Source organism: Melanerpes formicivorus, unplaced genomic scaffold (genome assembly GCF_026170545.1).
Source record: "Melanerpes formicivorus ecotype bairdi unplaced genomic scaffold, bMelFor1.0.p_v2 SCAF_17, whole genome shotgun sequence".
In the NCBI taxonomy this organism is placed as follows: domain Eukaryota; kingdom Metazoa; phylum Chordata; class Aves; order Piciformes; family Picidae; genus Melanerpes; species Melanerpes formicivorus.
In genome coordinates, this window is record NW_027142369.1 from 15,884,628 (window position 1) to 15,898,888 (window position 14,261).

General features: G+C 48.4%; 1 protein-coding gene across 2 annotated transcripts in view; it reads right to left on the minus strand.

Annotated features, from left to right (window-relative positions):
* Positions 1-14,261, minus strand: part of ATL1 (atlastin GTPase 1) — a 39,857-nt gene that overhangs the window by 16,739 nt on the left and 8,857 nt on the right. For both annotated transcript variants that reach the window (XM_068149129.1, XM_068149126.1), the window contains exons 2-6: positions 8,001-8,248; positions 7,421-7,555; positions 5,921-6,025; positions 4,264-4,314; positions 2,367-2,423 (exon numbers count right to left, since the gene is read on the minus strand). In XM_068149129.1, coding sequence (XP_068005230.1) covers positions 2,367-2,423; positions 4,264-4,314; positions 5,921-6,025; positions 7,421-7,555; positions 8,001-8,248 — 596 coding nt within the window. The remainder of the gene's footprint in view (positions 1-2,366; positions 2,424-4,263; positions 4,315-5,920; positions 6,026-7,420; positions 7,556-8,000; positions 8,249-14,261) is intronic.

The following is a 14,261-nucleotide window of genomic DNA, read 5'->3' on the forward strand; positions in this document are numbered from 1 at the left end:
GAACTGGCTTGTCGTCCAGGAAAAACAGTTTATTTACCATCACCCTTCTCCTGCTTCCCAGCCAAAACCATGGCACATGGAACTGTTAGAGCAGGTCAAAAGGAGGGCCATGAAGATGGTCTGTGGGTTGGAACATCTCTCCTATGAAAACAACAGGCTGAGAGAGTTGGGGTTGTTCAGCCTGGAGAAGAAAAGGCTCTGGGGAGATCTTACAGCAGCTTTTCAGTGGAGAGGGACTTTTTACAAAGGCATGGAGTGACAAGACAACAGGCAATGACTTCCTTCAAACTGGAAGAAGCTAGATTCAGATTAGACATTAGGAAAAAACTCTTCCCCATGAGGGGGGTGAGGCACTGGAACAGGCTCCCCAGAGAAGTTGTGGAGGCTCCAAGCTAGGCTGGATGCAGCCTTGAGCAAGCCTAGCGGGAGGTGTCCCTGCCCATGGCAGGGGGGTTGGAACTTGATGATCTTTAAGGTCCCTTCCAAGCCAAATCATTCTGTGATTTTTGATAACACTTGGTCAGCTAAAAACACGTTTGCAGGAACAAGCTCACTTTATGATGTGGACAGGAGACCACATCACCATTGATCCCTCCATCAAATTTCATCACCTCTGCAAGCTCGTTTGGTATTTTCCCCCAGATCATTAACAAAGACAACAGTGAACCAGAGGGAGCCTGGGGGGAGCCCCAAGGAACCACTTCTGAAGGATGATGATTCCCTATGGAAATCAGCTGAGCCTGCTCTGTCATCTATCAGTTAATGAGGATTTAATCCATTTACAATGGTTTCAAACAGACAATTCTGACTTGCCGTGCTGTTCACTCGCTTTTAATCAGCATTGGAGGGAGATAAGGCTTCCAGAAGGGAATACATCATGATGGTAGTCACTTTGATCATCCAAACTCATGGTCTTTTAAAAAATTGATAATGGGACTGTCTGAGAAGACTTGTTGTCCACAAACCTTTGTGTGAATTGACAGCAATTCATAGAATCATAGAATGGTTTGGGTTGGAAGGGACCTTAGAGATCATCTAGTTCCAACCCCCCTGCCATGGACAGGGACACCTCTCACTCGACCAGGTTGCTCAAAGCCTCATCCAACCTGGCCTTGAACACCTCCAGGCAGGGGGCATCCACAACCTCCCTGGGCAACCTGTTCCCAGGGTGTCTCACCACCCTCACTGGAAAGAATTTCTTCCTAATCTCCAGTCTAAATCTGCCCTCCTCCAGCTTCAGTCCATTCTCTCTTGTCCTATTACTACAAGCCCTTGTAAAATGTCCCTCTCCAGCTTTTTTGTAGCCCCCTTCAGGCACTGGAAGGCTTCTCTAAGGTCTCCCCCGAGCCTTCTCTTCTCCAGGATGAACACTCTTTTGTAAAATCAGAGCCTATTATCTAGTCCTAATGACTTCAGCATCTGGGGAAGGACAACCCCATGGATCAGTAGAGGTTGGGGGCTGATCTGTTTGTTGGAGAGCAGCTCTGGGGAAAAGGACCTGTGGGGACTTCACAGCATTACTTCCTCCATCCCCTTTGGCCCTGCTCTCTGGCTCAAAACTGCTCCCACAGACCCCTGAAATCTTCAAAACCAGCTTCCCTGCCTCCAAGTTGCACAGAATTCAATGCAACCAAAACCAAAGCCACACAAACTCAATCTGTTAAAGAAGTGGAGTTTTAGTGAGCTGCCACAGCTATGTCATGAGTACTTTCTGCCCCACTACCTTCTGCTTTGTCTCTTCACTCATATTTGCTCTCCTCCTAGAAGGAGCTGTCACAACCAACTATCCTCCTACCTTGGAGCTGCTCAGAGCTCTGGTGTCCAGGGCAAGCTGGCATCTGCTCGACACTCTCCCTTTTCTGAAGCCAGATTTTCACAGGTTGGGAAGCAGCAGGGTGAACAGATGTCCCTTATTGGAAGTTAAAACCTCACTTAAACCGAGCCTTCCCACAGCTCTGCTGTCCCTCCTGAGAGCTCCGAGCTAATCCTTCTCCTTTCTTTTCACCAGGAGCGGGGATTCCCAGGGCAGGAGGGTTCAAACCTCTCAGAGCAAAAGCTGGGCAGAGTCCCTGGGTGACAAACCAGACAAACCCTGACAGCTTCCCAAGGCCAGCAGGACATCTGCAGAACAATCAGAATGGCAGAGGCTCCAAGAGGAAAGAAAGGGACATGCTGGATATATTGTAAGCCTCTTTAGGGCAAAGAAGCACAAAGCCTTTCCTTCCTGCAGCTGAGCCAGTCCCTAGGCATCTCCATCTCCACCCATCCTGCAAACTGCAGTGACACCTCGTGGTGAAGCCAGCCGGCTCAGTGCCAAGCAATCTCCAGTGGAGGGGACATGTGCCGGGCAGGAGCCTTGGACTCACCTGGAAAGGTTTCAGGAATGTCTCCTCCATGGCCAGCCGGCCGTACTCGGTGAAAAGCTAGAAGGAGAAGAGAGCAACAGGGCTGTTAGTTGTCAGTCCGCAGGGACACACGGACATCTAGGGGCCATGAGAGCAAGGGACAGTTGCTGACTTGGGACTAGCAGTACAATTTACAGAGCTGGAAGGGAAACTGGCTGGCTGTGTGCTTTCAACTCACATCTGAGAGGCACAGGGAGCTGTGAGAGACAATCACCCTGTGAACCCTCACGTGAAAGATCTCAGCCTAGAATTCTGGCTGCTAAATCAGTGGAAAATGGCTCAAATCAGCTGCTAGTCATTGTTTTCCTACCAAACAGAAACTTCATGTGCTAGGGGGGCTGCAGGAGCTCTGCTCTCTTTGAACAACCCAGAAGAAGCAGAAAATTAATTCAGAAATAAGTATTTTTCCCTTCAAACCCCCACTGTGCAAAGACTGTAAGATCAGCCTACCAGCCAGATTTGAAGGCTCTCCAGCCTCTCTGGACTGTAATTTCTAACTGAAGGCACAATAATGTGTTTCACAGATGCCTAGAAATGGGTCAAACATGTGAAACAAGAATGGTTTGAAATCCAAAGTGAAAGATCAGAGCTGCACTGGGTAAGTTCAGTGTTACAAAGACATCATTGCTATAAATATTTACTGACTGAAGTGATATAGAAGTTTTCAAATGATGATTTTTCCAGACTTTTGCTTTTATATCCTTTTCCTTAAGCTCCTGGAAAAATCTACCTAATCAGTCAGTCAATCAATCAATCACCTAAAGAAGAGAAAGCTGAAGGTAATACCAGGAAGCAGGCAGGCCACCTGTGCCACAAAAAAATCCCATTAGCTGCTTGTCTCCAACAGTAATTACTAGTAGGGGTCATCTGTTTTGAGGCAGTACCAGATGTCAATATACAGGTTTATAAACCAGTTCCCAGGTTTTTTTGGGCTTCTCCTACATTAGTAGGATCCAGCTGGCAAAGATCCTGTCCAGAAACGCGAACAGTGCAGCTTCTACCTTCAGCTTCCCTGTCAGTTCAGTCAAACCAGTACTTTCACTGCCCTTATTCCTGGAGCAGTGGAAGGATGCTCACAGCAGTAGGAGGGCAGCCAACACATGGCTAACCACCCTGGATCCCTCCCTGTTACCAGTCACTTCAGCCCCTTGTGAAGCTCATTGCATGTTTCCAGCCCCATGAGTCACTCCTGGTCTCTGTCAGGTCTCTGCCCGCTGAGGAACCTCAGTGTAATCCTAGGGCTGCACACACACAGACCAGCATGAGCTGTATCCAGACCTGTGATGGCTCACTGGGATGGTCTGTGATGGGTACTCTACACCTCCCTGTGTAGACTGATTTCCTCTAACCTTACCATTAAAAAGTCAAGTCAACCCTCTCTGGCTGCAGCACCACTCATGACAACTGGTCCTGTGCTCTGTGGACCTAAGATAATGATGCACTCCACTTATCATTACCACCTCCCTTATCAATCATTTTTGTCTCCTGTCTTAACACCCTTGGTTCTTTCAGCCTCTCCAAGCCCTCCAGCCACCTGCTGCAGCACAAAGCACAGCCATGAGCCATTTTCAGCTCCACAGCTTCAAGAAAGACCAGTGGCCCCGGGACAGGCCCTCCTTCCAAATGTCCCGCTGACTGCCCTGCCAGAGGTCCAAGGCACCCAGGAGCCGTACTATGAGGCAAGACAGATTTCAACCCAAGTGACAGTACCTCCCTGCCCATGAAGCAAAATGAGGGCTGGGAAACTAAAAACCATTTTCTGGCTATGACTGAGGAAGTCCAGAGCAATGGAGCCTACAACTGTGTAAAGCAATCCAGGCATCCCAGCGCTGCAGAGCAGCAGGGGCAAGGGTCTTACCTGTAAGTGCTGCAGGTCATCCTCCTGCACATTCTGGGACAAGTTGTAAACCTGCATTTAAAAAGAAAAACTTCAGAGCACTCAGAATGGCCCTGTGACCTAGAGGGCAATGTGTGGGCAGGTGTGGTTAAAGCCTAGGACATGATCCTGGCTTGTACCAGAAACAGCGTGGCCAGCAAGACCACAGTGATTGTCCCTCCGTATGGGGCACTGTTGAGGCCACACCTTGAACACTGGGTACACTTCCAGGGCCCTTACTCCAAGAAGGACACTGACTGAAGTGTTGAAGATGGTTCAGAGAAAGGGAACAAAGCTGGTGAAGGGTCTGGAGAACAGGTCTGGTGAGGAGCAGCCGAGGTTGTTTAGCCTGGAGAAAAGGAGGCTGAGGGGAGACCTCAATGCTCTCTACAACTTCCTGAATTAAGTTAAAACAGGCTCAAGTTGCAGCAGGGGAGGTTTAAGTTGGACATTAGGAATAATTTCTTCCCCAAAGAGGTTGTCAAGCCTTGGAACAGGCTGCCCAGGGCAGTAGTAGAGTTCCCATGCCTGGAAGGGTTTCAAAGCCATGTAGATATGGTGCTGGGGGACAGGGTTTAGTGGCGGACTTGGCAGTGCTGGGTTAACAGTAGGACTTGATCTTAAAGGTCTCTTACAGCCAAAGCAATTCCATGATTCTATGATTATCATGGGGACACAGCTGAACTCTCAGCTGGTCTGTGATGACAGTAATGTGGTGGGTTGAAATTTCCCCCCAGCATTAACTTTGAAGCCAGACAAACTCTGTTAGAAGCAAATGAAGCTGTATTTACAAGCAAAAACTACACTCTACAATGGAATGCAATGAATATGTACAAAATACACAGTATTTACAATATTATACAGATATTTACAATGAGCAAACAACATGGAAACCTCCCTGGTCAGAAAGACCAGGGAAGTTGCTCCACTGCCCCCCCATCCCCACCCCAAACCTCCCAAACCCCCCTGTACCAAGAGAGAGAGAGGAGTTGAGAGAAAGCAGTGATAAGCTTATCTCAAGGCCAGCCAGAAGCGTGTTATCTTCTCCCCAGCGAAGCAATAACAGCCAAGATCAGAAGAGAAGAGAAAAGGAATGGGAATGGAAGTGAAATGTGAAGAATTGTTGTGATACAGCTTCTCTTATCCCAGGCATTTATCTAATGAATTTGTTTAGAATAATCTTTTGTTTTCCTTTTTTACACCCAATAATGATTTAATTATATTTTTCTACTTTTCTGCTCGAAATCTGCAGCTGAATTTTAAAGGCATAGCTTAAAACTACCACAATGACCAAGACAGATCCCAAGCACAGCTGTGCTGCTGGACAGACTGCCCCTGTTCAGACAGACAGGCACTGCTGCTCCCTGCACAGGAAGCACCCCAGCATGGGAGCACCAGGGGCTGTCATGCCCCAGCCTGAAACCTTGTCAGAAGCAAATAAAATTCCTTCTTCCCCATTTTTATGATGTGCTGAGCTCTGTACCAAGACAGAGCTTCCATCCCATTCATGCTGTCCTCCAAGAGTGAAGGCCAGGTGGCAGGAAAGGAAGCCCTAGGAGGCCATGAGGTTACTGGTGTGTGAACACCTCCAGCCCACCACCTTTGAGGAACTGATTCCTGGAGACATCTCCCTTCTTACCTGTATTGAGCTGATCATTGTGCTAAGGGCAAACACAGTGGCTGAATCCCGCAGGGTGGACTGGCTGTCAAAGGTCCCCTGTGTGTCCATCAGCAACACTGCAACCTGAGAGGCAGAAAGTTCCACATCACTTGGATGCACCCTAAAGCATCTGCACCCATACAAAATCATTCTAAAACGCTGAAGAAGCAGCTCTGGGGAAAAGGACTCGGGAGTCCTGGTGGACAACAGGCTTGCAGTGAGCCAGCAATGTGCCCCTGCAGCCAAGAAAGCCAGGGCATCCTGGGAGGGTGGCCAGCAGGTGGAGAGAGGGTCTCCTCCCCCTCTACTCTGCCCTGCTGAGATCTCATTTGGAATACTGCCTCCAGCTTGGCCTCTCCAGTTCAAGAACTACTGGAAAGAGTACATCAGAAGCTAAAAAGTTGCTGAGGGGCCTGGAGCATCTCTGTGAGAAGGAAAGGCTGAGAGACCTGGGGCTGTTTAGCTGGGAGAAGAGCAGCCTGAGAGGGGATCTAATCAATGCTGATCAATAGCTAAAGGGTGAGGGGGAGAAAGAGTATGAAGCCAGACTCTTTTCAGTGTGTCCAGTGATAGGACAAGGGGCAATGACACAAACTGGAACCCAGGAGGTTCCATCTAAACAGGAGGAGAAAGTTCTTCACTGTGAGAGTGGCACTCTTGGACCAGGCTGCCCAGAGAAGCTGTGGAGTCTCTGTCTCTTGAGGCATTCAGAACCCACCTGGACATATTCCTGTGTGTCTTACTCTAAAAGCAGGGGGGGGGGGGGGGGGGGGGGTTGGACTAAATGATCTGTGAAATGCCAGAGCAGGGTGGGGGTTGAACACCAGCTGCATTAGCATGCTGGGAATTATACTCTTCCTGCCTCATAACTGGCGGAGAACAAAGCAAAAGAGCAGCCCCAGTCACTCTTGACAGGCTGATAACTCCAGAAGGCAGCAAAATGAACACTCTGCAGCACAGCGGAGGGAACCACTTTGCTCCTCAGACACTGGCTGTCAGTGCAGATGGGTCTTTTCCTGAGTCTGCATTAGCTTCATGGCACAGAAGCCAAAGACAGCAGAGTTCTGCACCTTAACCCAAATTCAGGCAGTATTAGCAGCTACATTGTGAATAATCCAGTGTGACTTTGGTGTTGGGCTCCTTATGAAAGAGTCCAGGAATATGAATAATCCTGGCTGTAGGCTGAATTTTCAGGATGCCCCAAAATGCAGTTTGCATTGCATTTGACCACTCTGAATGAGGACACCCCATTTTACAGCTACTGCTCCAGAAAAGGGGAGTAGTTTGCAAGGTCCTCTGATTCAAGATCCCTGGGAACAGCAGAGAAATAAACTCTGGGATTGCCAGAGTTAGAGGGCTATGGTACTGGAGAACGTCTCTAAACTTGCACAGGTGTTTCAGCCACCTAAGCCAAGGCAGAAGAGCCTTACAAAAGCTGGAGGAGAAACATGAGCTGCCCAGCAGCAGGGAAGCACACACCTTTGTACCATCAGGCTTGTCCACCAGGAAAACCTCGCTCCATATCTGAATGCCGGTTGTCTCCCGCTCAGACCCACCTCTCCAGGAGAAACCAGTCAGAGGCTCATTGTAATCTCCAACCCAGTCCACTGCTTCCTGCAGGGAGGAACAGAAGAAGTTGATGGACATCTCATCTCACTTTGGTTTTACACTTTTCTTCTGTGCTGCCTCTACCCCAGTGCTGGAGGAGGGCAGCCCTTATCAGAGAGGTTTCCCACAGGGCAGAAAGTGTGAACATCTCTGCTCCAAAGTTAAGAGTCCAATGCACCACAGTCCTGGTGTACAGGGCTGTGGAAAGATCTGCTCTATTTTATTTTGTGGTGGTTTAATGGCCATGGTGGTGTTAGGTTGATGGTGGGAATCAATGATCTTGGAGGTCTTTTCCAACCTAAACTATTCTATGATTCTATGCTAATGAGAGGCTTGAGCATTCCCAGAGCACCAAACCAGTGTCCTATCCAGCTCATCCTGGGATGGTAGCTGGGAGCAATGAGCAGCAGCACCATAGCCCTGGGAAGAGCCACCTGAGCTGGAGCCATACCTTATTGTACATGTACCGCAGCATGAAGTCCATCAGGAATGATTTTCCTTTCCTAAAAGCTCCAGCGACGGAGACAGCCACGACCTCTTTATCTCTGACAGCCTCTGAGAGGAGGATGCGGTTGAGTGCAGCTTCATCCAGTTCAAAGGAATGGTCATCTTTGACAATGAGCACTTGCACTGGTCCTGCCTTCCTCACAGACTCCTCCTCCTCTGAGCTCCACTCGTAAGTCTTGTCCGCAAAACTACCTGTGTGAACAAGTAAAACAAGTGCTGTTGGAATAGGCTGCCCAGAGAAGTTGTGGAGGCTCCGTCCTTGGAAGTGTTCAAGGTCAGCTTGGATGGGGCTTTGAGCAACCTGGTCTAGTGGGAAGTGTCCCTGCCCATGGAAGGCAGGTTGGAGCTAGATGACATTTGAGGTCCCTTCCAACCCAAACCATTCTGTGGTTCTGTTAGGTTTCTTCTTCTGCAAAGTGCAGAACCACAGACAGCAGGGCTGAACAGGGTGGTAACAAGCCAGCTAGCCCAAATATCCACCCTAAACAGCACCATTCAGAGCAGATGTCTGTCAAACCTGTCCTCAGACATCACATGGAGACTCCAGACACTCTGGGGCCATCTGTCCACAGGCAGATGTTCTTTTTCTGCAGGCAAAGAGCTCCCTGCTGGAATCCCCCTTCACACAACACACCCATTATTTTCAGTCCTACAAGATCAGACATAGAGAACAGATCACTCTCTTCCTGCCTGCAAAAACTTCTTACACACACCAACACTGCCACAACACCTCCCTTAGATTTTCTCTGCTAAACAAGAAACATCCAAGCTCCTCAATCACCCTTTCTGACCATATTGCCTAGGCAACTAACTGCTCTCCTCTGGACACTCCTCACCAGGTCCTTCCTGAAGGTTGTCTCAAAAATGGATGCAGCATTCATGCTGAGGTGTCTTAAGTACCTCATGTTCCATCAAAGGATGCTGCCTTTATGCATCCTGCACTGTTTCTGTAGCAACAGCAGAGTCCTGCTCCATTTGCAGCCTGCGCTAATGCTCTGAGTGTAATCTGCCACTTTCGACATCAACCTCATCGATGGGCACCCCCAAGCCTGCCCCAGCAGGAACCAGGCCATGAAGATACCTGTCCATCCTCATAAAAGCCTGTCGTGGGATGGAAGGGGTAAGGCCAAGAAGCCTCCTCGGGTAAGGCCAAGAAGCCTCCTCCCTTCCCCCTTTGTAAAGTAAAAGGGAAAAAAAATTGAAGGGAAAGGAAAAAAAAACTCGCAAGCTGAATTAGCAAAGCAGTGGAGCTATATTTACAAAGCGATGTAGGGTTTGCAGGGAGATATTTACAAATTTACAATATCTACAATATATACAAAGATATACAACAGAGTAACACAGAAATGAGAGTGACCCCCCTCTGGACAGAGGGGGTTCCCCACCTCCGCTCTCCCCTCTCTCCCCCCTTTCCCCAGAGTGGGATAGGAAGAGAGAGAAAAGAGAGGAAAGAAAAAAAAAATGTTAGAAGCAGTTTGTGTTAATTGGAAAGGAGTTAATACAGGCCTGTTATCTGTTTTTCTCTCAAGGCCGGAGCCTTGGCAGAAAGCCCAGCACAGGGACAGAGAGCAGCCGCACCGTAGAAAGGCGGAAGCAAGACTGAAGATAAGGTGCTGGAGAAACTCAGTATAGTCCCAGCTCATAAAGTGCTTCCTCCCACTCGTCCAATGAAATTAGTTTAGACTATTCCTTCCGTTTACCAACTTCCGTCCACCATGTTCCCTTTCTTAAGGGGGCAACGTCAACCGGCCACAAAGCCATTTCTTTACTCCTAACTGGAAAACACACAGAAAGCACAGGCCCTGCTCGCCTTTCCAGTTGGAAATAGCAAGGTTCCCTGTGGAGCACACCTAGGTGAGTGCTGCATAAGCTGTAGAGTGTTCATACAGCCTTATAAGAGGGTCTTATCTCCCCTTTGGGACAGGGGAGAAGCAACAAGATGCTGCAAGAGGAGTCTTTGGAAGGGACAGGCAGGGACCCAGCATTTGGTCACTGCATCAACACTCAGCAGCGTGCCAGAGACATGCATCACCCATGGGAAGTGGCACAGTTCTTTCACCTGCACCCCTGGTGGCTTGACTAGAATCAGAAATGTTTAGATTTTATTGGATTTACACGTTCTCTCCTGCCTCTGCCATGACTCACATCCTACACAAGGATCCTTCCACTGTCCTTTCTGTGCAGCTGTAAAAGGAGAAAAAACTGGACTGGGTTAGCTTGAGCAGGGCAAGGCAGATGAGATGACAACAGCTCTTAACGGCCTCGTGGTCCATTTGGGATGCTTTGTGTACCAGCTGCAATACAGGAGATGGAAGCCTTTTAAGACCTTCCATCCAGTGACACTGCAGTCCTGGGTTTGCAGAGAGCAGGGTGAGCTCCAGTAGTTTTCCTTTCCTTGAGTTCAGACTTCCCAGCACAGGAAAGAGATGCTGAAGGTGATTAATGGTGCCGGTCAGATCACCTACAGCCACGTGAAATCCCTTCACTGACAGGGAAGGGAACGTGTGATGGAAACTTCCTCCACACTGCTACAAGAACTTCCTGGTTCCTTGGCTCAGGCTGTAACTTTCCAAACTTGGTAGCCTCAAGTTAAACCTCCTCAGTTTCTGTATAAGACCCTGACCTCGGGGAACCCATTTTCAGCCAGTCCCAGCAGCTTCAGAGTACAAGGACTGTGTGTGCACAGGCTAAAAGGCAAGACAGAAATACCAAGAGGAAAAGAGTTTGCCTGTTCTGGGCCTCTTTGTAAGGAAGCCTCCGGCAGAAACTTCATCTGTGCAATAACAGCGGTGCTTTTGTGTGAGTTTCTGATTTCCTATGATCCTGCAATGAAATATCAGGATCATTAAGCCTGGTTGCTAGGGGATTTCTGGTGCCTCTTGGATATATACTATGAGCTTTCTTTCCCCCCAGTTGAAAGACAAAGATCTTTTCTTTCTGATGCTCGAAGGTTGTTTTTTCAACAAAACAAAAGTCCCAAAGCCTCTGAAAAGCTGGATTCTCCACCAGACTTCAGCAGCCAGGGACCAGCAGCACCAAACTCCCTTCAGACACCAACCTCCCTTCAGACACCAACCTCTGCTCTGTGTCAGTACTTAGGAGCCTCCAGAGGAAAGAAAAGCCTTCCTATTTCAAACACATGGACCCACGATTTAGGCATGCATCACCAAATGACTTGGAAAATGAAAGCCTCTGAGAGCAGTCCTCTTGCTGCACACACCAAACACTGTCCCCAGCACTGAGATCGTCTCAACATGTAAGTGTGGCCAGGTGCCAAAGGGCCACAGGCTCCTGTGGGCTTTTTGAGCAGTGCCATGCTGGAAGTGCCATATAAAACCCAGGACAGGGAGCATTTCCTCTCCTGTGGTGTTTCCCAATGCCCTGTTCAAGCTGAGGCCAATTTTAATTTCCTTTTACAGCTGCACAGAAAGGACAGTGGAGGGATCCTTGTATAGGATGTGACTCATGGCAGAGGCAGGAAAAAATGTGTAAATCAAATTAAGTCAAAACATTTCGGACTCTAGTCAAGCCTGCGGGGGTGTGGGTGAAATAGCTGTGCCACCTCCTTGGACCAGGGAAGTCCCACCTCTGGGCACACAGAAGGTGAAGGGACAAGCATTCTACTCATCTGACACTAGCAGTAATGAGAGCTGCTCACAAGGCACCCAGCTAGGTACCAAGGTGAGCACAAACTCTGCTGTCTGTGGGCTTCAAGCACTGGGAAATAGCAGCATGGATGCCTCCAGCTCAGACAGTCCTGGTCAAGGATCCAAGCACCATGACAAGGAACTGAGGAATGTCCCTCCCATCCTGCTATCTGAGGGACAGTTGGTGCCAGATCCGTCCTCTGGTGCTGCTAGTGCCTGGATGGGATCTCCCACGTCTTCCTCTCCTTCCAGCTCAGCTGCTGGAAAAAGCAACAACCAGTGCAGAGGAGGAGAGATTGTGCTGTCCCTTCAAAATATCTGAATCTCTAAGAAGCATATTTTTTAGCAGGTATTGTGAGACACAAGGCTGAGAGAGCTGGGGCTGTTTAGACTGGAGAGGGCTGAGAGGGGATCTTCTCAATGATGATCAATAGCTAAAGGGGGGAGGGCAAGATGATGGGGTCAGACTCTTTTCCATGATGCCCAGTGATAGGATAAGGGGCAATGGGCACAGACCGGAATCCAGGAGATTCCATGTGAACGTGAGGAATTACTTCTTTGCTGTGCAGGCTAACCAGAGGGGTTGTGGAGTCTCCTTCTCTGGAGAGATTCCAAAGACACCTGGACATTGTGATCCTGGGCAAGCTGCTGTGGGTGCCCCTGCTTTAGCAGGGGATTGGACCGGATGATCTCCAGAGGTCCCTTCCAATCCCCACCATGCTGGGATTCTGTGATTTTGGGAGAATATCTGCAGACAAAAGTAACAATCCAGATCAGCTGTGGCCTCCTAGAGGAGATCCTTGTTTTGCCACTTGAACACCAGGAAAGCCAGGCTGTTTGTGCCACACAGGGGCACAATACAAAGTGTTACAGGCAGGATATGTTGGTTTCCCAGCTCAATGGAACTATCAGGAGAAAAGCCACTATATTAAGCATGTTTCTGAACTAATTTCAGCCCTGTTACTTTTGCTACTTTCAGGTCTACCATTTGCAGACAAAACTATTTTTCATACTTATTTCCATGTGGCAGAACTCCTCTGTTCTGGTTAGGAGATTATCAGCCACGCTGGAGAGCCAGAGATGATTTTATAAGATGGCTGCATAGTGCTGGCAATCAATTGGCCTTTCTGCTTTGAAAGGAAGTTGTACCTGGCAAGGGCAAAACATCATCTGGCCAAAAAGGAAAGGAAGGAGCCCTCAGCTTTCCTAAACAGACTTGTTTCACTCATTTTCTGACTTGACTCCTCCTCTCTGTCAGGCTTTCTCCCGGCGCCTGGCAGTTACGTCAATTCTCCAGCTGCTCATCCAGCGATGGCCAGCACACAGTTCCTCTTCCCCATTTCATAACAGCTCATTTCCATGACTCTAAAGCAGGCTGGGATTCACGTCTCTTTTCCATATGGTGATTCAAAGTGGAAAGGTGAAGGAGAGCAGAATTTGCATTCACATTTAGTGGGCTGTCAGAAAGCAGCAAGAACGTGGTTTGACTCACACAGACAGCCCCATAATACAGCAGCACTTCCAGCTCACTTCATTAGACTAAGGGAAAAAAAACACTAAAGCATTCTTCAATTGCTCTGGGCCTTCTTTAGGGTTAAAATTAAATTAAATCAGCATTACTTAATGTTGTGCCTGTGCAGAGACTGACAGACAATGTCTAATGTACTTAAACTGCTCCAGAAGAATGTATGAGATAAATTACATGCCGCTAATTATGCAACACACCTTTGGTGAGTGCTTGCTGAAGCCTGTTCTTCTTTAGCTACGGAAGAACAGGTCAGAGAAATGCTGACTGCTTCCCAGAGACCAACTAATAAAGTCATCTTTTCCCTTTAAATGAGTTTGCACAACAAATACATTTCATTCCAGAGAACAAAATGCAGCCCTCACCCATCACCTGTGCAAAACCCAAGGCTGCCTAACCAGGCCTGAAAACAGTTTACCAGTATTCTGCTCTCCTGGACTCCAGGAGCCCTATCTATCCAAGCACTGCACACAAAGAGAAGAAGCAGCAGCCTGGGCCTCAATCCCTTCCCCTAAAATACAGAGATGTCATTTAATGGCCATGGTGGTGTTAGGTCAATGCTTGGACTCGATGATCTTAAAAGTCTTTTCCAAAACAATTCTGTGCTTCTATGTATTCAAATGTTCAAAATGCAGAGATGGTTGAAGGTATTCAGTCCAAGTTACTGCATGGAAAAACAGCAAGGAGAGAAAAGAGAGATTTGATAGGAAGCTTTAACTTGTTCTTTCCCTGCAATCCCAGAATCCCAGCATGGTGGAGGTTGGAAGGGACCTCTGGAGATTCACTGATTCATAGATTCATAGAATGGTTTGGGTTGGAAGGGGTATTCAAGATCATCTAGTTCCAACACCCCGGCCATGGGCAGGGACACCTTCCACTAGACCAGGTTGCTCAAGGCCTCATCCAACCTGGTCTTGAACACCTCCAGTGAGGAGGCATCCACAACCTCCCTGGGCAATCTGTTCTAGTGTTTCACCACTCTCACTGTAAAGAATTTCTTCCTAACACTCAGTCTAAATCTCCACTCCTCAAG